Source organism: Syngnathus floridae, chromosome 20 (assembly GCF_059516105.1).
Source record: "Syngnathus floridae isolate MCC-2025c chromosome 20, RoL_Sflo_1.0, whole genome shotgun sequence".
Lineage (NCBI taxonomy): Eukaryota > Metazoa > Chordata > Actinopteri > Syngnathiformes > Syngnathidae > Syngnathus > Syngnathus floridae.
The window spans coordinates 5,217,029-5,240,679 of NC_142432.1; the positions used below are offsets into that span (position 1 = coordinate 5,217,029).

The window sequence follows — 23,651 nt, forward strand, 5'->3', positions numbered from 1 at the left end:
GTTGATTTCGTGGTGCCGCTTCTGCGTAGCCCGGCCTCCTGTTGACAGCCTTAAAAAATGCTCGCTCGCCGACGCTGAAGGATGCCACTGTTTGTGTTGGGATAAGACTCGAAGGTCCACCCATCCATCCCAGTCCGTGTATTTTCGAAGTGTGTGTTTTCGCTCATTTCGCACTAACAGCAGCCTGCCGAGTGTTTAGCCAAAGTGGAGAGGAGGCGACCAGGAAGACTAACGAGGTGTTGATGGAGTTTCGAAAATCCCAAGGTTGGCACCCAAAGCGTTTCAACGCCCTCGTTTGGTTGTTTTGCAACTCTCCATGTGCTTTCTCATGGCCTTGTTGAATATTTAAAAAATGTTGAACCAAATAAATAGACTAAATTACTGCTCAAATAATATTTGGTCATCAAAGAAGAATGTTTAGCAAAGATAAAATATTTAATCAAACAAAAAACTAATCCTGCATGAGCTCTCATTTGGCTTTTGTTGCGAGTGGCCTTTCATCAAGTTTCCTTCTTATCGCGTGATCTCGATAAGCGACATCGAGAGAGCCGCACGCTCAAGATTGATGACCACTACTTGTTTTTTCTCCGCAGGAAGTCTATAAAAGGACACTGCGGCCCGCGCCCCAAACCCTAATGAGCACGTGTGGAAACGGTTCTTCCCTGCGGCGGGATGAGCAGATGGCTGCGTTGGGCTGGGCTGGGCTGGGCCGGGCCCGGCCGGGCGTCCAATCATGGAAAGCTTTGTGTCGCGGGATTCGATGGACGCCGTGCGGGCGTGAAGGACGGTATGAATAAAAATGAAACACTTTTAATATAAAAAATAAAATGTGCAAAAATGGGGATAATACAAAAATCACAGATGATGTTGGTAAATATATTTGAGAAAAATATAAAAATTATACAAAATAAATACCATAATTTATGTAGTGTGAGTAGTTTGAAAATGGCACGCTTCTCTAAAATAAAAAAAGACTGCTGAGCAGCATCTTTTGCGTCACTGTAAGACGTACATCTGCTGCTGGAAGTCTGCTGGAGGCGATCATCAGCTGACACGCATACACACACCGGGAGGGTGGAGTGACGGCAGGAGGGGGCGGGCTGCTTGAAGAGCCCATCAGAAGTTGGAGGAGCTGCAGAGAGACCAGAAGGTAAGTGCAATCTCTTACCATCAAGTTCTACCTCATCCTGATATTTCCGGCCTCTTTCTCCGATTAGGGTGCGAGCTTGGAAATGATGGAAGCGGAACGTTTGAGTGGCGGTGGGGGCAGCGCGGGGGGCAAACCCTTACGGGGCCACAGCCGGCGGTACAGGATTGCCTTGATTGTGTGCGCTTGTCTCTGTGGGATTCTGCTGCTTGCGCTCATTGTGGGTGAGTGAGTCCCGACACACACCCGAACGCACACACACACTCTCCCTCACGGTGCATAATAATTTGCGGAGTGCACATGGGGAGCCCAAGTGAGGTCCTGGCTGGTGTGGGTCTATTTCTGGTTGCTCTAAGGTTTCAGCATACGCTGCGCTGCGCTCCGGCCTCTCCCAAACTCACTCAGCCCGGGAGGCCCTTTGGGACGGGAGAAACACGCAAAGACTGCAATTTGGCTTCTGGGATGTTTTCAAGCCTTCAACTGCCTTGAAACAAACAAACCCAAAAACAGCTGCTGAACACCTACATCAAAGATTGACAAAATAAAAAAATGATTTGGCTTGAAGAAGCAAAATTTCATCTTGACAACATAACTAAAACTATTTCTTTGTTTTTGTTGCTCAGTGGAGAATTCAACTTTTTTTTTTTTATCTATCACTCGCCCAAACCTTAAAGAAACTAAAGTGAAACAACCCATTTTCTCCAAACTAAATACTAACAAATCTACTTTAAAACAAATGAAAACAATTTTTTTCAGCAGGAAATGTCTAAAAACAGCCATTTTTCTTGAGTTTCCAAGGCCGCATCCTTCGAGTTGCCCTTTGACCTCATTTTGCCTTCCTATACTAGCACCAGCCCAAAATTGGCCCCATTTGGACATCCGGGCATGTTAAACAACATGATGCCTTTTTTGGGGCAAGAACCAAATGTCTAATTTTACCCGACAAAGTACAGAACTGCTGCGGGTCACCTTGGGGAAGTTGCGGTTTTTCAACACGGCCATGACATTCAAATTCGCGGCTAGGGCAATACTCACATCATCCCAAACAGTTTTGCTTGTCTGGTATATTTAGCAAGATTTGAAGCGTTGCGCTCGAGTGCACGCGCGCGTCACGCCCTCTTGTGGCGGCGCCAAAGTGTAATTACGCAAGCCCACTCCAAAGCCAAGCCTCGGCTCCTCCGCCGCACACAAGAATGCCGAGTGTTCCGTTTTTTGCTTCTTGCAATTTACTCGTGCGGGTTCACGCAGCGTGGAAATTGTCAAAATGAGGCGTCGCCAGCTTGAGACGGAAGTTCACAGTGTCTCCTTGGTGTCCTTTGAATTCTTGACGGGCTTGCAAAGACTGGCTCAAAGAAAGCGAGGCTTTCCTCCAAGCCTTTGAATCACTGGCCAGTCGGGAAACATCGGGGACACCCGTGGCCTTGAGTTTGTCTCGTCCCCATCATGACCTTTTTTGCCCTCAGTTTCTCAAAGAAGCAAACAGCAGCAGTTCTGTCTGACTCCGGAATGCATCGAGGCAGGTGAGAGCAACACCCTTTCTTTTTTCTTCTACATTTTCCGTGGCCCATGTAATGATATCTCTCTAGCTGGAGCCGTTCTAAGTAAAATGGACAAATCGGTGGACCCTTGCGAGGATTTCTACATGTTCTCCTGCGGCGGCTGGTTTGAGAATAATCCCATTCCCGAAGACTCGTCCACGTACGGGATCTACCCGTGGCTTCGCCAGCAGGTGGACATGCGGCTCAAAGGTGCTCGGCATGAGGAGGAGGGGGGGTCCAAAATATGTTGAGGTTCAAAGTTGTTGTCTCCTAGAGTTACTGGAAGCTCCCACTGAGGCCGGCGAGTTAGAGGCGGTGACCAAGGCCAAGATCCTCTACCGCTCCTGCATAAACGAGAGTGAGCGCCACACAAAATGACGCCGAACCAAATCGTCAGCAACAGATTTCACACTTGCTTCTTTTTTGTCTAGGTTTACTGGAGGAGCTGGACGCACAGCCCATGCTGAGGACGCTGCAGGAGCCCGACTTCCGCTGGCCCGTTTTGGGCGAGGGCCGAGGCGGTGACTTCCGCTGGTCCGAGCGAGACTGGAACCTCCTGCGGACGCTGGCCCGCGTCAGGAACCAGCACAGCAAGAGCGTCCTCATCCGGATCTTCGTCTCCCCCGATGACAAGAACTCCTCCATATACATCATCAAGGTGGAGTCATTTTTGTCAAACCGAATTAGACTCAGGTGCATTGTGGGACTTTTGTCTCCCCCAGATGGTAAAAGCAACCAAGTGCACTCACATGTGTGATGTGGACTGTGATGGACTGTCAAAGAAGCTGCTTTTTTTTTTTTTTTTGCTGTTTTACGCTCCAGTGAAATTAAAAACAAACTCCAGATGTTTTTTTTTTCTCACAGCTGGATCAGGCCTCCTTGTGTCTGCCGTCGAGGGAGGACTACATCACCAACACCTCCGCTGCACAGACGGTAACTTAAAGAACTTTTTTGGATTATTTGAGGTTGAATCAATTCCCCAATTTTTTTTTACAATTTTTTGATTTATAAATGTGAGGTCAATGGTGGGAAATGTTTTGCCTTTGTTGTTTGAATCACAAAAACCTGGCATTTGAACAGGGGTGTGTAGACTTTTTATATATTAATGTAACATGTTTGTGTGTGTGCAGTACCGCGCGGCCTTGTTGAGCTTGATGGTGGACACGGCCGTGATGCTGGGTGCTCCCCAGAAAGCGGCGCGGGTCCAGATGGAGGAAGTGCTAAACTTTGAGACCAAACTAGCTCATGTAAACAAAACTCGAGCAATATATCAGAAGCTGCACACACACACACGTAGACATCTTTTGTTTTGTCTCTCACTGGGACAGATGATCATTCCCTACGAGAACCGCACGAGCGAGAACATGTACAACAGATACACGCTGTCCCGACTTCAACGCCAGATACCGCAGGTACCTTCATTTCATTTGGTCCGAGCATATTTTGCCCCCACTGCTCGCTAAATTGTGAGCTCCTCCTCCCTCAGCTGGACTGGTTGTTCTTGGTCAAGTCGGTGGTGGAGTCCGACAGCGACCCATCACGCGTGGTCTCCTCCTCTGAACCTGTCATCGTACGGGCGCCGCAGTACTTGCGGGACCTTGTGGAGCTCCTCAACGTTACCCACCCGAGGTAGACGCATGCAGGGACTTCCTGTCCCTAGTGATGGCCGAGTCCTTCAACTGAGGAGGTTCATGAATGTCTCTCTCTTTCTCTTGCTACAGGACGGTGGCTAACTACGTGCAGTGGAGAGTGGTTTTCTCCAAGCTGACCACCCTCAGCCGCCGTTTCCTCTACCGATATCTGGACTACGCCAGGGTCGGCGCCGTTCCGATCGCGCCGAGACCGCAAGGAATCCCGCTCGTGCTGATGCTTGTGACCTGGTTTGGCAGGTTACCACGGGAACCACTTCTCTGACACCGCGTTGGGACAAGTGCATCAACTACGTCGAGAACTCGCTCCGCTACGCCATGGGTCGCCTCTTTGTCGACAACCACTTCCAGGAGGACAAGAAACACATGGTGGGCATTTTGTCTTTCTCTCGCTCATGATGACGGTTTGAGTGAAGGCTTCTCGCGTTCTCGGCAGATGGACGAGCTCATCGACGGCGTTCGCTGGGCGTTCATCGACATGCTGCAGAAAGAAAACGACTGGATGGACGAGGCGACCAAGACGAGAGCCGTGGAGAAGGTGAGCGCTCCGCACGAGCTTCCTTATTTCTTTTTGCTTCCTTCTGGGCGATGCTTTGAAATCACCTTGTCGTGCCTCAGGCGCACGCCGTCCTGGCCAAAGTGGGCTACCCCGAGTTCATCCTAAACGACACCTACCTCAACCAGGACTTGAAGGAGGTCAGTGCTCCGCCTCCTATTACGGTCGCGGTTTTGCGGAAACCAACCATTGCGGCGAATTCCAGCTGGACTTTGACGAGAACGACTACTACGGCAACGTGATGCAGACGCTGAAGTTCATCGCTGAGTTCGACGTGGCCTGGCTTCGAAAGACAGTCCCGCGCACGGAGTGAGCCGTAAAAGACGAAGCTGTTGTTTTGCCAAATGGAACGGGAGGCTTGACGGAGCTGCCGGGCCTTTGTTTTGCCTTGCAGGTGGTTCACTAACCCAACCACCGTTAACGCCTTCTACAGCTCCTCCACCAACCAGATCCGTAAGGATTCGTTTTGTCTACCAAACTGAGAGAAATGTAGATTTTACTTGGCCAAGCAATCTCTGGTGTTAAAAAAAATGTCACCTCAGGGTTCCCTGCCGGCGAGCTTCAGAAGCCCTTCTTTTGGGGCAAGGACTATCCCAGGTGACACCCTAGTTAGACGTCTCCGAGCAGACATACTTTGGGCACTAGATAGCACCGGCGGACTAAACCATCCTCTGCCACCCTTGCAGGTCTTTGAGCTACGGCGCCATCGGCGTGATTGTCGGCCACGAGCTGACGCACGGCTTCGACAGCAACGGTGAGTACGCAGGCCGGCCAGCTGGCGATTTAACCGGAGCCTTTTCTCTATTCCTCGCCGGCCGGGCCAGGCCGTAAATATGACAAGGATGGCAACCTGGACCAGTGGTGGAGCAACTCATCGGTGGCGGCCTTCACGGACAAGACTCAGTGCATGGTGGAGCAGTACAACGACTACTACTGGGAGGAGGCGGGATTAAATGTGAGAACTTTCTTCTTTTGTAGTTCTCATCTGAAGATCATTTACAGAATTCCAAAAGTAGTTGTTGGGAAGCAGCTAACCCTAATCCCCCCCAACAGCGGGAGCTTTGTGCTGTTGCTTCTCAGTCGTCAGATTCTAAACGACATTACTTTGCCATTGCAAAATTTGGTGCTTTTTCCTGCAATGCCCTAATAGTCCACTAGAGGACGCCAAAACACATTTTACGAGTGACCCGAAATAGGTTTAAGCTTCACCTGGAGCATACAAGCTCTAAGAGTGCCGCGGCAAACTCGATTTACTGCACAACAAGTAGAAGTTTGAGAACATTTTTGGCAATAAACGAGGCTTTACACTTTTTATTTCCAAAAAAAAAGTTCAGCTTAATGCAAAGACAGAATGCAAAACATTTAGCATCGCAAGTGCTGTGAGGACTGTCGCATCTGCAGGTCCGTGGGAAGAGGACGCTCGCGGAGAACATCGCAGACAACGGTGGAATGAGACAAGCCTTCAAGGTACGACCACGTTAGCGCAGGCGGCACAGATGCAGGTCCGATTGTTGTTTTCCACCTCAGGCGTACCGACGCTGGGTGGACGAGAACCGAGGAGGTGCGGAGGAGCCGCTTCTGCCCGGCGTGGGACTGGACAATAACCAGCTCTTCTTCCTGAGCTACTCGCACGTAAGCAAGCGTGCAAGCTCTGCGGCCGTCAGCACCGCGCGGGGTCTGATCTGCTCGTGCTGTGCCCGCAGGTCCGCTGCAACGCGTTCAGAGCCGAGGCCGCCAGGGACCAAGTGCAAAGTGGGGCGCATAGTCCGCCAAAATACAGGTGAGCGTATGAATGGGAGTTCAGCGGTGAGGAGAAGGAGACCTACCCTGGACTTTCCTTCTTTTCCACTTCCAGCCCAGGCTAAATTGAGCTCCTCCCCGCCATGCAAAGTAAATAATAGATATTTTTTTCCCCCTGTGCCAGGGTGATCGGAGCGATGAGTAACTTTCCTGAATTCAGCAAGGCCTTCAACTGCCCCGACTCGTCAGCGATGAACAGAGGGGCGCAGTCCTGTCGAGTGTGGTGACCTTATTTTGTTTGTGAAACTCCTGTTAAAAGCAAATTTGAAATCTCACGAATGATGAAAATGAAGAAATCAATCACTCATTTGAAATTATTACCCAAGTACTTTTCGAAGTCATCACTGTACGATCGTATAATTGCGTTACCTATATTTTACTTGATACTAACCTGAGACTAATCATTGGGGGATAAAATCAAATTTGTATTTTTATTTATGTATTTTTCAATGACCAAAATAAATGTGATTTTGTAATTTTAGATAGGTTGTGCAAATAGTTACCTCAGAAGCAGCTGGAGCTGTGATGCACATGTCGCCATGGCAACTGACTCAGCAGCATTGTGAACTGAAGATGACACCGTTTATGAATTATTTTATCAATAACAAGTTACAGATTCTGCTTAACAACATGTTGCCCTGCAGGCCTGACCAGATATTAGACCAAGGATTTTTTTCCCCCCATTTATTTTGACCTCTGTTATTGAGCAGTGGCTATTCATTACACACATACTATAGGCATTGTCTCACCCTTATGGATGCCAGCGTTGCCATGGCAACTCATTGTGACGTCGCTCTTATCAGGGTCACCCAAATGGGATTTCTGAGTGACAGGCAAGCAGGCATCGCTGTTATTCGGCTGCATCTGTGGCAACCCTGGCGGCTATTGCAGCGGCAAGCGCTAATTAGCAAAACCACCCATTGGCCTGCGCGTGCGTGTGTGTGTGTGCGTGTGTGTGTAAATAAGCCATGTTCAGCCATTGGTGTTGAAAGCAAATGCTGAGAATTGTTCCTATTTAGCTCAAAGTGTGAAGCCGCAGCGGCTTTCTGAAAGGCGCAGTTTGTACAGTGCGCCAATTTGGCTACTTGGGCTCCCTCTAGTGGTCCGCGAAAGAAGCACTCGATTAATTTCAAACTATGCATGTTTTGAAATACAGTCATAGAGTTTAACAACAGAACAATTGTTTGTATTTAACATCACTTGTTTTTGTTCGGTGTTGGGTGGTTAAGAAAACTGCCCAGATGTTTTTTTTGCCTTCTCTGTCACATTGCACGTTTCCCTGTCTGCCTTTTCCGGCCTGTAATTAAATTTTGAGCCGGCCCCGCCCATTTCTCAGCCTTCTGTCTTGGACAGCTGTAATGGACCATAATGGTGTCACCGAGTTTGAAAATGATCCCCTTGTCGTCATGGTCTCGCTCTAGATACTTAATCGGATGTTTCTAAATTTAAGTGCGGCGCACACGTGCCTATAACCCGAGCATTTACTTGTATTAATGCTGTCATCATTTTTTTTTTTTTTGGACTTGGTTCGCTTTGTCGTTGTCAATGAGGCTCTTATTTTGAAATCTTTCCTCCTGCGTGGAGAGTGCATGTGCACACACACACACACGCACATACATACACACGCGCGCGCGTGCAAAGACGGCTAAACAGCGGCGCCGTGCTGGCTGGGCTGAGCTGAACTGAGTGTTTAGGGGTGCAGATATCATATCTCGGTCTTACCAGAGGGGTACGTAGATCTGAAGACGCGTCTTAAGCGGGGATGCCCGCTGCAGCATCAGGTAGGCGGATGGAGGCCGGTTGGGGCGGGGGGCGCTAGCTGGCGACATGACTCACAACCTAATTGTCGATCTAATTTGTAAAGAGACTTCTTGACGGATGAGTGGAGGACCGTAGACCAAGCCGAGACCCTTCCCGGTGGCTCCGGGAGTAAGAAAGTGAGCACACCCCCGCGCCCCCTCCCCGCATTGCAGATGCAGACAAGTGGGGCGTGCTCGGATGCGCCCGGCCGCCCCTGATGCAGCTCGGCGCCGCCTCGGGGCTTTCCGCCGGCTGGGAGAGGCTGGGGGGGCCGCTGGGTGGCCCGCTGGGGGCTCCTCGGCCGCGCGTTGCCATGCTGCGCCAGGCGCTGCACGCCGGCCTGAGCGGCGGCTTCCGAGCGCTCGGCCGCTTCGTGGCCAGCCAGCCGGTGCTGTTCGCCTCCGCGCCGGTGCTGCTGGCCGTGCTGCTGGGCGCCAGCTTCAGCCGCTACCGCGTGGAGGAGGACGTGCAGAGCCTGCTGGCGCCCAAGCACAGCCTGGCCAAGATCGAGGGCAACCTGGTGGACAGCCTTTTCCCCATCAACCACTCCAAGCACGCCCTCTACTCGGACCTGCAGACGCCCGGCCGCTACGGCCGCGTCATCGTCACCGCCCGGCGCGGGAGCCTGCTGGAGCCGCCCAATCTGGACGCCGTGCTCAAGGTAAAAGCCGCCGGCCCCGCCCCACGCCCACCCGCTCTCAAGTCTCAACCCTCCGTTTGTCTTCTGCAAGTGGACAAGTGCGCAGACTACAAGCCACCCATTTTCCGAGGTATTAATAGCCAGTATCTCTCTCCCCAATATAGGCCAGTGAAACGCATCTTGCGGAAGAGGTTTTATTGTCTTTTTATTATTTTTTATCTTAAAAAGTCTTGGTATTTCCCCCCCACACTGACTTCATTTAAATTGACAAATGAGCTCACGCGGAAAGCCAATTTGAATTTGAGCGTAAAATGAAAAGCAACATTAGGCAACTGGTAATGGAACAGCAGGAAAAAGTTGAGCGTATCCAGCTTGTTGCTAGGCAACCGTGCGGCTGTTGGCAGCTGCACAGGGATGTTGTCAACATGCTTGCAACCCCCCAAACGTGCGAGAGAAGGCTTCAAAAACTCAAACTCACAAATACGGCCAGAATTCAGCTTGCCGGCAAGGTTGCGTCATTCCCTCGAGTTAGTGAGATGGTGCCAAAGCACTACTTTTGTCATTCACGACTAATGGCACGCCGTTCCTTTCTCGCCAGCTGCACAGACTCATCTACCAGATGCAGGTGACGGTGCCCTCGAGCAGCCCCGACAGCTTCAACTATTCCTTCTCGCACCTGTGTCTTCCCGACGACAAGAAGGCGTGCATTGTGGACGACATCATCGGCGCCTTGGAGGAGATCCGCTCGGCCCGGGCCGCCAACCGCTCGGCGCCGACGCTCCGCTACCCCATTACACAGCTGGCCGGCGGGCGCCGGGCGTACATCGGCCACCAGCTGGGCGGCGTGCAAACGCGGGGCCCCGACGGCGAGGGGGTGCGCTCAGCCCGGGCGCTCCAGCTCACCTACTACCTGCAGGCGCGAGGCGGGCTGATGGAGGGCGTGGCCGGCCAATGGGAAAAGGCCTTCTGTGGCCGGCTGCGGGACTTTGCGGCGCTGCACCCGCAGCTTGGCCTCTACCCGGCCACCTCGTCGTCCCTCGGTACAGACTTCCAGCTGTCCTCGGTGCTGGCGCGCCGCCCCCTGCTGGCCGGCTTGGGGCTGTGCGGTGTCCTGGCCATCCTATGCTGCTCCATGCGGGACTGCGTGCGGTCCAAGCCCTGGTTGGGCACGCTGGCCTTGCTCTCCGTCACACTGGCGGGACTGACGGCCGCTGGGATTCTCAACCTCAGTGGCTCCACCTACAACTCCACCTACTTGGGCATTCCCTTCGTCATGCTGGGTGAGTGAGTGACCGCTAGTCTCCGGTTGTAGCCGTGATTCTTGTGAAACAGAAAGAAAGATAACAGCAGTACTTGCAGACATCCGTTCTTTATCCTCTGCAAAGAACATCACTGCGGCTTACTGAGGAGCCATGACGTGTTTTTTTGGGGAGAATGCGAATGAAATTGTCCTTTTCAGCAAGGCAAGGTGCTGAAATTAAATGAAAGTCGCCCTGTGAGGTGTCATCTGAGGTGTGAAGTGCTTTGTCGTGTTGAGGTCGTACAAATGAGGTTTTTATGTGTGCCATGACGGAATCACTGTCGCCGTGGCAACCAGAGGAGAAGCCACAAGCCGCGAGATGTACCCGTTGAAGCAGAGTGACTGCAATGTGATCGTTCAGGATGTTGATGAATTTTAAGCTTTCTACTTGGAAATCTCGTTCGGTAAAATAGTAAACAAAAAAAGAACCTGCATTGGATGTTTTTATTTTTTTATTTCATGTTACATTTTGAAAATATTTCATTTTAATGGTTCAATTTAGCTCATCGCAACAGTGTTGACGCTACACCTAATTTGATAAAAATGCCCCCCCTCCTCAGGTCACGGCCTCTTCGGCTCCTTCGAGATGCTGTCGTCATGGCGACGCACGCGCGAGGACCAGCACGTGAAGGAGCGTGTGGCGAGCGTCTTCGAGGACGTCATGCCGCGCTTCTCGGGCTCGACGGTGCTCCACCTGATGACTTTGGGCCTGGCCGCCTCGCCGCTCACCAACATGGAGGCGGTGCGCCTCTTCTGCCGCACGGCCGCGCTCGCCGTGGCCGTCAGCTACGCCTACATGCTCTCCTTCTACAGCTCCTGCCTGGTCTTCACCGGCTACCTGGAGACGGGCTATCGGCACGGCTGTTTTTGTCGACGAGTGCCCCGACAGGAGCGGCTGGATTCCAAGCCGGCCTGGTACCGATGCCTGATGTACACCCGTTACCAGGATGAGGCGCAGACCGCCACCGGGACGCCGCACGGCCCAGGACACGCCCCTTACCCGGCCAATGTGGCACACACGCGCACTTACGTGCACCCTCGGGCGGTCAACGACCAGCCGCCCAGCACACCCGGCCAGCCTCGGGCCTCGGACGCTCGCCCCCAGGACTCGCACCTTCTGCTGGGCTGTGTGAGGCGTTGCTACGGTGACTGGATCACCAACACTTACGTCAAGCCCTTTGTGGTGCTGCTCTACCTGGTCTACGTCTCCTTTGGACTCATGGGCTTCCTGCAGGTGAGACAAGAAACATTTTTCAACAAAATTCAATAAGGAAAGGTTTGAAGTTGAACCCGTTTTGTGTTTCCGCCAGGTGGCCCAGGGTTCGGACCCCAGCGCACTGGTCGCCATGGACACAGCCACGGCATCGTACGCCCACGCTCAGCAGCTCTACTTCAGCTCCTACTCGCCCGTCATCGGCTTCTACATCTATGAGAGCGCCCCTTACTGGAACGCCACCGTGCAGAGCGACCTGTTGGAGTACGCCAAGGGCTTCCGGCGGATCAGCTGGCTGGAGGCCTACCTGGCCTACCTGGCGGAGCGCAACCAGTCTGGCAGCTGCTCTCGGGAGAACTTCACTTACGCGCTTCGCCACGACTTCCTACGCGAGCCTCAGTTTGCCCACTTTGCCGACGACATCATCTTCGCCGAGCGGGGTCCGGGCCAGGAGCCCGAGGTGGCGGCGTCTCGCATCTTCCTGGTGGCCAAAACCACGGAGAACAAGCGGGAGGAGATGTCGGTGCTGCTGGACACGTTGCGGCGCCTGTCGCTCACCTCCCGCGTGCGCTTCCTGGTCTTCAACCCGTCCTTCGTCTACCTGGACCGCTATGCTGGTGCCGTCAGCGCACCCCTGCGCCACTCCCTCCTGGCCGCCCTCTTCCTGCTGGGCCTGTCCTCCCTGGCCTTGGTGGAGCCCCTGGTGTCGGTGTGGCTGGGGCTGACCCTGCTCTCGGTGCAGTTTGGCGTGCTGGGCTTCATGAGCCTGTGGGGCGTGGAGCTGGACTGCGCGTCCGTCATGTGCCTGATCCTGGCGTTGGGACACGCCACCGACTGCAGCGGGCCGCTACTGTGTGGTTTTGCGGCGGGCCGGGGCGACGGCAGGACCCGCTGGGTGCGAGTGGCCCTCGAGAGGCACGGTGTGCCCTCACTCCAAGCCTTACTCTGCTACGGTGCCGCCCTGGCGCCGGTGGGCTCGGTGCGCTCCAACCTGACGCGCACGCTCTTCCGCTGCCTGGTGCTGACGGCTGGATGCTCCGCCCTGCACGCGCTGGCGTTCCTGCCCGCCCTGCTCACCTTCCTGCCGCCTTCCAAAAGCCGAGCCCGCCGGCCCGCTTCCGGCGACGCCCTCCGGCAGGAGGCCGAGTGCTTGGAGATGGAAGACGGCACTCGGGTGGTCGACCAAATCACCACGGTCTGACCTTGGATGGAGGAGCTGGATGTAGCGTTTCCATGGCGACGGGCAAACGACCAAAGAGCCGAGCTCAGGCACGGCCGATCTCATCGTTCAGCTGCTGCCGACTGTTTGTGTATAGTTGAGCGCCGCTCCGCGTGGACAAAAGTTCTGGGACGCACCTTGCAATCAATAATAGGAACCTCCACGCCAACCCATCTCATCAAGAACATTTTAGACAATTATCTGCTTCCGAGGCCTTCTTTGTTTGCAATACATAAAGCACGGTCCCAGTTACTGAATCATCAAGAGAATTTGGAAGTAACTTTAGGTGGACACTCCTCCACGTTTGCTTTTCACTTCCCGTAGGAGTCCCAATACTTTTGTTCGTTTCAGTGTTCTTATCGGTCACAACCTGAGGAGCCAATCAGCCGTATCACAATACAAATGCCGGACGAATAAAGTCAGAGTGATTGAAAGCTGCTCTGGTTGTCTTTCCAACTGCAACGTTTTTCTCGGTAAAATAAAGCTAACTTCATTTCAAAATGCTTCGCCCCACTTTCTTTGCTCAGGCCCGATTTAGTCCTTAATCTTAATCGAAGCCGGCAAACCGCGTTTTAAATCTCAGGAGCAACACAAGACCGCCACGACGACCACAACAACAACAACAACGTTCAGGACCGAAATGAAAAGAGATCCTTCGGAAGCAAAGGTCGCTCGCTGATCCGATTTTGTCTGATGGCATTGAACAAAAGCTGGCTGACACTCGAGCCGTCGGTGCCCGTCACGGCGCCCTGGCCTTGAGCACGTTTCAGTCCGCTTCACTTTACGGATGACTTGAACCCGTTCCTCAAATTCACAGCCACACCCATGACTGTGTGTGTGTTTTGCATTTGGCTAACGGGAATCCATTTCACAGTTGAGCCCAACTATTTTATACAATCCTAACATTCTTCTGTGGTTTGTTGTCCCACAAGCACGCACGCAGGTGAGCACAGTGAGACGGATCAAATAAAGGTTAATACTCTGTCCAGGAAGCGTCTGGCCCTGCATCCTGTAGCTGCAGCTGTCGCCCCGAGGCGGCCCGATTGGAGTGGAGTGGAGAGATGGACAGAATGATTCTCTGAGGTTGACGGGAGGCTCAGACAGAAGGATGGACAACGCAGCCTGATGAAGTGCGGCAGGTGGGACGGACGGACATGCCCAGCCCTCCTCTTTGTAGGCGTGTTCTTCCTGCTGCAGAGTGCCTGAGACTCAGTTCTGCAGCAGAAGATGGATAAGAAGTGCGATGGCGGGACATCTGCACCATGAGGCCACTCTTCCAACCTAGGACAGATGCAAAATGGACCCTAGGAGCACGAAAAGCATCAGGTAAGGCTTGTTTCGAGTTTCTGTTGTATGAGTCTGTCTTTTAATTTCAATGCGAGTTGAAAGAAGGTGACTACATAGCGTGACTTAGTGTCAACAAAGCCCGTGAGAGTTTGACATGCGATATGCGGAGTGCCGTGCGAGCATCGGGACAATGAGGCGGCCAACAAAAGCAGACAGCGGCCCTACCTTGAGGTGCATCGTCTTGTTCTTTGGTCACATGGTGTCAAATAAATGTGATGGAAATCCACAAGGGAGCTCCAAATGTGTTGCCACCAAGTTTGAAGATGAGCAGTTGAGAAGGACTCGATCGAGTCCAGCCTCAGATTGAATCTGCCCCGTGACTTTTGTGTTTCCAGGAGGAGGAGGGCTCGTCACTCTGAGGGACGGTGGAGGTGCGCATACGTTCTGCTCCAAGTCCTTAGACTGTTCTTTTTGGGAGCTGCGCCAGTCCCAGGTACAAATACCCCATTGCTATCCAATCTGGTTCTGGTGCTCAGCCAGTTCTGGGGTTGAATTCACAACCAGAACCCAACCGGTTCCAGAAGCTAATGGCCTGTCCTCTATGAAAGCGTTTGGTTACTTCCTGGGAGACACCAAGGCGGTGCTGGACGGCTGCGAAGACCACTGGACCCTGCAGGACGGCACGTCTATGCCCGTCTTGTTGCAGATGAGCGTCTGCCTGGATGTGCGAGTGCTCTCCTCTGGAGAGTGGGTGGCCTTCTCCTATAGTTCAGTGCACGCACCCAGGCCCGAGCTGGGTCTGGAGGGCAACGAGGGGGCGGTGTACGGGTGGCTCCTGGGGGTGCGGCACCGCTTCCCCGTCAGTCTGTCCCTAGCTCGCTGGCACACTGTATGCTTGAGGAGAGACGTCCCCGGAAACTCTTTTAGTCTGGAGGTAAGGAGTCCGAGTGTTTGTTTGGGGAGCCATTTGTGATGGACTTGGGTTTCAGCTTAACGGCCGCCTGGTGGCCAAGCGGACGGTCATCGCTCAGGCCGTCCCGCCCTCGGGGTCACTGTGGCTGGGCTGTCGCCCCCGGCGGCGGCCGCGCGGTGCGGCGCATGGCCAGGTAGAGGTCTACATGTTCCGCGTGTGGGCCGACCTAGCTCAGCACGGTCCCTGCGAGGACGGCACCGTGATCGGCTGGAGCGCTCGCTTCTGGGGCGTGACCAGCCCCAAGGCTCGGGAGACGGACCACAACCTCCATTGTGGTGAATACTAGCCCTTTTAGTCTTCATTATTTGGAGGATATGTTGGAGCAAGTGTTAACCAGCACATGCGTTATTTTTAGCTCAAATACCTGAATTTGGACCCTCTATCTCCCCTCCACCTGGTAAGTCGATCACAATGCCCGCATCCGGCTTGTGTTCACTTCTGCACAGTCGCCTAAATTTTTATTCCATATTGTTTTTTTTGCTTTCAGTTTCAACATCCATTGACAGCCACCCTCAGAGTGAGACTCTGCCAGTCACAGTGACCTCTAGTGGCCACGGGGAAAAAAACCATTCAAGCACACCCAGTCCACCCGTGATGCCACCTCCTAGTGCCACGACGTCGTTGGACATCAACGTCACTTTCGCCATGACTACCAGTGACTCCACACCCATCAGATCTCTGCCTCAAAGTTTAGCCCCACCCACTGACCACAGCCCAGCCAGTCACATCTCAAGTAGCACCATGACGCCTCATGAAATGTCAAACTACACAAAGCGTGCTACAGCTGACTCATTACTACCCTCTGCTAGCTATACACTTAATGTTACTACATTAAGTGTCACTACTCACCACATCAAAGACACGTCACATTCCAACTTAACCACGACTTCCTCTCCATCTGACTTGAACGTAACTACACACCCCAAAGGATCTATACATCTTCCAAATGACACAATGGTCAACACAACAAGCCGCACTTTGATGTCTACCAACAATAATCTTGTCGAAAATATAACTACCGGGAGTGAAATAACACTCCAAAACACCCCAAAGTCCCGCTCAAGTACACCATCCATTACGTCTCACTATAGTGTAACGACTTTCTCACATCTTCCAAATGACACAACCTTTTCTGATTTTTTCCAACCTAACAACACACCTGAGCACGATGTAACGATCACACTCCTCATCAAAAACACGTCACGATACAACACGGCTTCCTCAACACCAGGCTACAATGTAACAGAATCAACGGTACGCAACATTACATCTGATTTGTTACAACCGCTCGAGAATAATGTCGCTACAGAAAACCTTCTCATCAAAGACACGTCGCCATACAACTTAACTTCCTGGACACCAATTGCCAATGTAAGTGAAAGTAAAGCAAATGACCCGGCAGTCACAATGGCCGACACGTCGACTTCCACGGACGTACTCAACCGCAATACGATGACAAACCCACATCCTGGTTCTCACCGTCCGACGACATCCAACAACGTGACGGAAGGGAGCGACCGCACTGCGGAGGCCACCGGTGAAACGGTTGTTTCTATAACAAGCAGCAATCACGAGGCCACGCCCACAGCATCGACACGCAACGATTCCCGAGCCAGAGTGGATTTAAGTACAAGACTTGGAGTCTCCCGAGAACTTTTTGCCACCACCACTACAGCGGAGACGCTTCAAACTACAAACGTCGGTCCAGAGTCTTCCTCATCTGGTAAGATGCCCCTCCCCAACATTTGTGAAATGATGCCAATCAGTTATTCCCCTCAAGGTATCGGAAAGACTACCACGTTGTCTTCAGGCACCAAGAAGAACCTGGAGGAGCGAGCCGACAAACTTCTTGAAAGCACGTGGGATGTATCTCAGCTCAACTCCTCACAGGTACAAATCAAAGCCAATGACATTAAAGTTGAGCTTGGACCCGTCTTCATCTTCTGATGATCCTCCTGAGTTGCGAGATTTCATTGGCCAGTAGTTAGCTTTGTTTTGTGATGGACATGGCAGGTGGCGAGGTTGGTGGCGGAGCTGGAGAAGCTTCTGGATGCTCCCAACGTGTCTCAAGCTTTGGCCAAGAAAATTGTCAGCATCATCAGCAACCTAATGGAGGGCGACACCCTTGCCCTTGCCCCGTCCTCCAACAGGTCCTTCCATTTTTATTTTTTTTTAATTTAAAAAAAAGATGCATAGATGCATGTCAGATTCTCGGTCGGTTCTCTGCAGGATCATCAGAGTGGTGGAGGACTTGGGTCTCAAGCTGCTTGTGAGCGACACCCCTGCAGTTCTCTCGTCCAACTCGCTGGTTCTGGCCGTCCGGAAAGTGGACGCAGCCGACTTTCCTGAGATGTCCGTCGACATCTTCAACACCGAGCAAGTTCAGGTAGTGAGACCGTCCCGGTTGACAACTCGCTGAGTTTTGATTGTGCATTTTGTGAAGATGAGCAACGGCGGGGGCGGGACCAGGAAGCGGGACTCCACCTTGGCTTCCGTGTACCTGCCGCGTTCCATCACGGAAAACTTGAGCGGTGACGAGCGCAAACAGGTCGACAGGGTCCAGTTCACCTTCTACACTAAAGCCATTCTATTCCAGGTGCTCTCACCCGTGCACTCTTGAGTGCATTCACTGCCACTGACGTCTATATTCGTCCATCGGGAATCCTTGAATGTCACTTTTTGTGAGCGTGTTCCAGGACCACACACTGACCAAGCAGACCACCGTTAGTCCGGTGCTGGCGTCCAGCGTGAGCAACGTGTCCATCAGCAACCTCACGGACAAGATTCACTTCACCGTTCGCAACAGCCGAGCGATGCATGTGCGTGCTCATGAACGCGAGCAGCAAACGGTTCTGACGTCGATGCTTCTCTTAACTTCTTCTCATCGCTCGCGACAGGCTAACAACGAGGCCGTCTGCTGCTTTTGGGACTTTGCCCTGAATGGTGAGCTCGTGTGTCACGCGGCAACACCCAGTTTTTGATGTTATGGGATGAATTTGCATCAGGGGGTGCGGGTGGCTGGAGCTCGGCCGGCTGCTCGCTAGTGAGCGCCACGTCGTGGACGACCACGTGCGCCTGCAACCACCTGACTTCCTTCGCCGTCCTGCTGGTCAGTGCTTGACACGTGACTTTTAGCACAAGCCAAGCCCGCTAACGCTTTGGCGGCACAATATAGGATCTATCCAGAAGCGGGCTGGATGACCCCCGGCAGGCTCAGATTCTCACTTTCATCACGTACATTGGCTGCGGCGTTTCAGCCATTTTTCTGGCCGCCACCTTGCTGACGTATCTTTCGTTCGGGTAAGGATCCTCGATCCGGTTTTCGGGGGGCTCTTTCTGAATATGTTGGGTTCTGAACTGTGCAGGAAGTTGCTGCGCGACATTCCAGCCAAGATCCTGGTGCAGCTTTGCTTTTCCCTGCTCCTGCTCAACCTGGCGTACCTGCTGGACGGCTGGCTGGCGACGTATCCGTACGACGGTCTTTGCATCGGCGCCGCCTTCTTCCTGCACTACTTCCTGCTCACCTCCTTCACCTGGGCGGGGCTGGAGGCCCTGCACATGTACCTGAGCATCGTGCGGGTCTTCACGCCTTACCTCAGCAGATACATGCTCAAGTTTTCCCTCATCGGCTGGGGTCCGTCTCTTGATGTGGCGCCGCGCTCGGGAAAAAACTTCTCACTCTTCCTTGTCGTGGCCGGCAGGGGTTCCGGCTGCGGTGGTGGTGGTGGTGATCTCGGTGGACAAAGACAATTATGGCCCGCTTGTATACAGCCGTGATGCAGATGGCTCCTCTGGAGACTTGTAAGCGACGCACCTCGACGGCCCGACGGCATGATGTATGAATTTGCGTGTGCTTTGCAGCTGCTGGCTGCGCAGCGACGTGGCCTTCTACGCAGGTGTGGCAGCCTACTTCCTCCTAGTGCTGGCCTCCTGCTTGCTGGTCTTCGGCGTGGTCATGGCCCAGCTGCGTCGCATCAAGAAGCAGAACCCGCAGCACCGGTTGCCGCAGCGCGGGCCGGCGGCCGACCTGCGAAGCGTGGCCGGTCTGGTGGCGCTTCTGGGCCTGGCCTGGGGCTTCGCACTCTTCGCCTGGGGCCCGCTGCGCTTGCCCTTCGTCTACCTCTTCAGCATTTTCAACTCTCTGCAAGGTCACTGCCACAAAGGTTTCCTTTTTGAGCAGACGTGGCAAACGTACTCACATGATACCGATTCGATAACGACTCGACTCCTTGACCTGGCTCCAAAATAGAAAGGCGACAATCTGGTAAATTGACAAGGTTTACGTTTGCCTATAGATAGCACAAGATGGCGGCAAAGCACTACTTTTGTCTAAGTGAAGCACCTGACCCACCGCAGCATAGGGTTAGGGTTAGGGTTAGGGTTAGGGTGCCACAGGGATTTTTAGATCAAGTCAGCTCCCACCCAAGTACTCAAATTGAGACGGTGGCAAAGCACTACTTTTACTGCTGACGCCATTTCTCTTTTGCAGGTTTTTTTCTCTTTGTGTTCCACTGTGCCTGCAAGGAAAACGTCCGCAGGCAGTGGCGAACTTTCCTGTGCTGCGGGCATCTGCGATTGGCTGAAAACTCAGGTGATGTCACGCATGAAAGTATGCCCCTCAAAAAAAAAAAAAGCAAACTAAGGCACAAGCTCTTTGCAGACTGGAGTCGAACCGCCGCTCGGGACAAGCGGAACTTTTCCGTGAGCACGTCGGGGGTCTCGAGCCGCCGGCCGGCCTCTCGGAGCTCCTCGCTCGCCAGCACCAACGCCAGCGGTACGTCTAGCGCTGGGGCCAAAAGTCATTGAGGCATTTTTAATGCGCCATTTTGGAATTCGGTTGTCCCCGCAGGGTCGGTGTTTGCAGACAGTGGTGTGTCCGAGGTTTCCAGCGGCGACGTGGTCCTCAACGAGCTCCACAGACAAACTGTCCTATTTTAAGACATCCAATTGTTAGTGGGCAGTGATTGAGCTTCCTCTGCTCTGCAATTGCAGACTTTTCCACTAGGTGGCAGTGTAAAAGTCAAAGGCTCAACCAATGGGCTTCCTCCAGCCACTTGTGGCTGTGCAAGTGTGGCTCGTTGTGTCGTCACTTGGCTAGTTTTGAAGTGCCGGATTTATTTGCCTGACTTTTTGTCTTGTCACAAACATGGTGAGTCCGTTTGTTTGGTTTTGCAAAGCCTCACGCTCGCCCAGATGTCAGTGAACTTTGAACTCTGGACACCTCGTCTTCATCAAATGTTTTACGCTCATTATTCAGTCATTCATGTCATTAGTTCAGCAAGTTGTATTCCATTTAAAAACATATTTCTAATATAGATCATTTGAAATTTGCAATCTATGTGTTTATTTGGGTTAGATGAGTTTGATATGTTTCCAGATTCAAAAATAAAGGAGGGAATTATTTTGAATTCAGTGTGTGCACATTGCGGAAGATGTTTTGCTCTTCAAACTACGACAGGTTGAGCGCAAAACAAAAATCCATTGAAGCTCAAGAAGCTCCTAATCTATTAGTAAAGGTCTAATATACATTTTTTATCCAACATCCTCTTTGTGCTACACATCTGGCGCGCTTCGGAGCGACTGGCTCTGTGATTTCATTGTGCAAGTCTTTCATCAAACACTTCAGACTGCTTTGTCTAACCGGAATTTGTCTGCTTGGCTGGTGAATCCCAGTCAGGGTTCTTTACATTGTCTGCCAGAGGGGGCGCCGCTACACTCGGGTCAGTTGCCAACAAAAACAAGCGGGAACGAAAAACGTGCGAGTTGGTTGCAAAGAAACTGGGAGCATAATTTCAGTGAGCTTTGGAGAGTCGACTTGTGCCAGACATATTGCCAAGTGAAATTGGCATCTGGGGTTGAATTTTGCCCAGAGGGGGCGCTACTGCTCCAAAATTGTGGAAACCCGCCCGTACACAAACTTACAGCCAAGTTTTGTGAGTTTGTTGTTTTGCAAAAGCTGACGAAGAAACACAGCGCTGTCTTCGATTTCAAACAGCAGTTCTTTTGTTTCTCCAAAATAGAATTTTCACTCTGACCCGGACATTCTAAAAATAGTTCTCGTTTGAGCTTTTTTCGTCCCGTTTCCTGTCGTCGAGCGGGCCAGGGAGACTTTTATGATGCTGATGATGTCTCAGACGCTTTTCACACGCCTAGATGTGACGACAAAACGTTCAATAATTGTTTAACGGCCGTGTCGTTTGCGGGCTTGTGGAGATGATCAAGTGCCGTGAGGACAGTTCACGCGCCGGTTCCGCCTCGCTCCGTTCGCTAGTATGAGAATCGATGCAGCATGGGTCGATTCGGACACGCAAAATGCTGATTCGGCAATATGAGCTGGTTTCAACTTTCTCCGTTTCTTAGCTCGGCTGCTTTCCTTTTGACTTGTCTGAGTTATCCGCTTGGACGCCATTTTGAGAATTGGCTGTCCGCTGCACAGGAAACAATGAAAAGCAAATGCTCTTCCCTGACCGGCAATCTGAAACGGCTCCATAAAATCCATGCTTATCTCCTTTAGGGTCTAAGGTTTCACATGGGAGCGCTCTTGTCTGTCGCCAATTTGGCAAAGAGGAGCTTTCAAGCCAAATAGACGGCACTCACGCTGTCACTTGGGGGGCACTTTTCTTTTTGCATTTTGACAAAACCCTCCAGCGCTTCCCCGCTGTGAGCTTTGACGCTTTGAAGCCCAATAAACTTTGGAACATGAACTTTAGTCACAGCGCCAATTGAAAGATTTTGTGGCAGCTGTGTCCTTTGTGGAAAAAATAAAAGCCTCAAAGACAGCGGACGCCTCCGAGTGCTCGGTCGGGTCCCAGGCCTCGTCCATCTGCATGGTTCGGATGTCTTTTAAGATAGCTTCAAAAGACGCAAGAAAAGAGAAGACAAGTTGAGGCGCTTGGATAAAAATAGCAAATATCTTCTTGCCCAAGTGCTAATTGCGTCTAAGCACTTGTTTTGTCATCTTGTTCAGAAAAGACAGACAAAATTTTTCCCATGCAAGCGAGCAGCAGGAATTGCCTGCATCCATTTCTCCTGCTGTCATCCAACTCTGGAAGTTACGTGCAAATGGCGTCCCCCCACGAGAGCTCCAAATCGCTCCTCTCATTTCCATACGCGACGGTAAAAAGCAAGGATGCCGTGCGCTCGCTGTGCGCTCTTCTTGCCGCTTCCTGAGATTCATTTAGCGGAATTTCATCGGGCTCATGTTTCCAGCGCCATGGCTGAAATAGATCCGTTTAAGATGAGCATTTCCTGGCAGGACACAATTACAACTCTCGGGAGTCATCCATTATGCAGTTAACAACGACACCTTTAGCAGATGGCGCGTTCATCCTACGCGTCCGTCGGCGAGTCCTTTGACCGCCGCAACCGCGTACGGCCTAGCTCCTGCTCAAATCTACGATCTACCTTTTACTAAAGATGAATGTAAAAGGATCTGCTTAAATCAGAGAGATAGACTGAAAGCAACCACCTAACACACACACATATATATGACAGTACTTTCAGTTCAGGTTTTAATAAGTGTGACCTCGAGCGTTATTAGACACTAATTGAGCAGAAGCTACGTTTTAATACGAAGCCCACATTCAAAAGGCTCCTTTGATAATCCCAAGATGCTATCCACAAGGAGATTATCCCCGGCAAGCTTTATTATGCACAAATCCATTATGCGCTCCGCTCTGAGCCAGGCAGGAAGAAGCAAATTAACATTCAGCAGCGGGCGTCTGTGCGCCGTAAAGCAAAAGGTTAGAAAATCAAGATAATCTCTGTCATGTCGACGCTTTGGTGGAAGAGAAGGCCCCCTCCCCCCTCGCCCATTGGATTTTACTTTTTGACATTTCCAACTTTCCTCAGACAAAGAGAATCCCTTTGCCTTTTTTTCTTTCTTTCTTGAGCTGTGCTGCATTTGTGGTTTGACTTTCAAAAGCAGACGGTCTTCTTGAAAACCGAACAAAATGTGCCGTGTCGTGGAGGCCTTCAGCGAAGGTCAGAGGTGAGGCTCAAGGAAGTGGAGGTGCTGCGTCGGGTGCCCTTGCTTGTCATCGAGCCAACTGCTGACCAGGAGACTGATTGATGGCGCCGCCGCCACCATCGCCGCCGCTAGCCGACGTTCAAGGTCGGCTCGGCGGATGTGCAAGTATTTAAAACACAGCCGCGGGAATGCATGGATGGCGAGCTGATGCATCAATTATGCATGAGATTGACATTGTCGGACAAGTATTGATGGAGCGGCAATTTGCAGGAACCTTGACATACTAGGCCAGAAAAAGCTTGGAACTCGTAGACTTCGGGGGGGGGGGCTAGCATCTTGCTAGCAATGACTCCTGCAGCCATATAACCGTTCACGAGTTAACATCAGTGGCGGAGCTCGGATTTTTTTTCCTCAGGGGAACTCACACTGTACACCCAAATCATTCACTTTTACAAGTGCATGGTGAAAAGCACATCATGACTGTGACATCATCCTTCTCCTAGTATGTCCCAGTTGTTGAACTTGCACAACCTAGTTGTGCACAGCAGTGCAATATTATA

At 52.1% G+C, this 23,651-nt stretch overlaps 3 protein-coding genes across 5 annotated transcripts; all 3 read left to right on the plus strand.

Moving 5' to 3' along the window:
- The first annotated feature begins 116 nt into the window (after positions 1–116).
- phex (phosphate regulating endopeptidase homolog, X-linked) lies at positions 117–6,997 on the plus strand. 2 transcript variants are annotated; one of them, XM_088364006.1, is made up of 25 exons: positions 117–264; positions 594–787; positions 1,007–1,150; positions 1,218–1,371; positions 2,611–2,667; positions 2,734–2,895; positions 2,960–3,043; positions 3,117–3,343; positions 3,550–3,618; positions 3,816–3,932; positions 4,014–4,097; positions 4,172–4,314; positions 4,407–4,500; positions 4,575–4,703; positions 4,771–4,872; positions 4,953–5,030; positions 5,096–5,199; positions 5,285–5,343; positions 5,433–5,487; positions 5,577–5,644; positions 5,715–5,845; positions 6,292–6,357; positions 6,418–6,522; positions 6,594–6,670; positions 6,815–6,997. In XM_088364006.1, exons 4-25 carry the CDS (start codon positions 1,233–1,235, stop codon positions 6,915–6,917), a joined length of 2,253 nt encoding a protein of 750 aa, XP_088220132.1. In that variant the 5' UTR covers positions 117–264; positions 594–787; positions 1,007–1,150; positions 1,218–1,232; the 3' UTR covers positions 6,918–6,997. The 2 variants fall into 2 exon arrangements, with proteins under 2 accessions (XP_088220132.1, XP_088220133.1); XM_088364007.1 differs by having other exon boundaries at positions 1,028–1,150.
- A 321-nt stretch (positions 6,998–7,318) lies between these two features.
- ptchd1 (patched domain containing 1) lies at positions 7,319–13,363 on the plus strand. 2 transcript variants are annotated; one of them, XM_088364001.1, is made up of 6 exons: positions 7,319–8,471; positions 8,555–9,151; positions 9,222–9,260; positions 9,729–10,410; positions 10,991–11,664; positions 11,741–13,363. In XM_088364001.1, exons 2-6 carry the CDS (start codon positions 8,708–8,710, stop codon positions 12,842–12,844), a joined length of 2,943 nt encoding a protein of 980 aa, XP_088220127.1. In that variant the 5' UTR covers positions 7,319–8,471; positions 8,555–8,707; the 3' UTR covers positions 12,845–13,363. The 2 variants fall into 2 exon arrangements, with proteins under 2 accessions (XP_088220127.1, XP_088220128.1); XM_088364002.1 differs by lacking the exon at positions 9,222–9,260.
- Positions 13,364–13,903: 540 nt separating this feature from the next.
- On the plus strand, positions 13,904–20,501 carry adgrg2a (adhesion G protein-coupled receptor G2a). Its single transcript, XM_088363417.1, has 20 exons — positions 13,904–14,188; positions 14,545–14,642; positions 14,758–15,083; positions 15,139–15,397; positions 15,478–15,519; positions 15,610–16,845; positions 16,903–17,012; positions 17,136–17,272; positions 17,352–17,508; positions 17,566–17,718; positions 17,819–17,941; positions 18,020–18,065; positions 18,128–18,231; positions 18,298–18,422; positions 18,488–18,756; positions 18,824–18,923; positions 18,984–19,270; positions 19,612–19,713; positions 19,783–19,896; positions 19,972–20,501. The coding sequence occupies exons 1-20, from the start codon at positions 14,160–14,162 to the stop codon at positions 20,058–20,060; spliced, it is 3,906 nt and encodes a 1,301-aa protein (XP_088219543.1). The 5' UTR covers positions 13,904–14,159; the 3' UTR covers positions 20,061–20,501.
- The last annotated feature ends 3,150 nt before the right edge of the window (positions 20,502–23,651 follow it).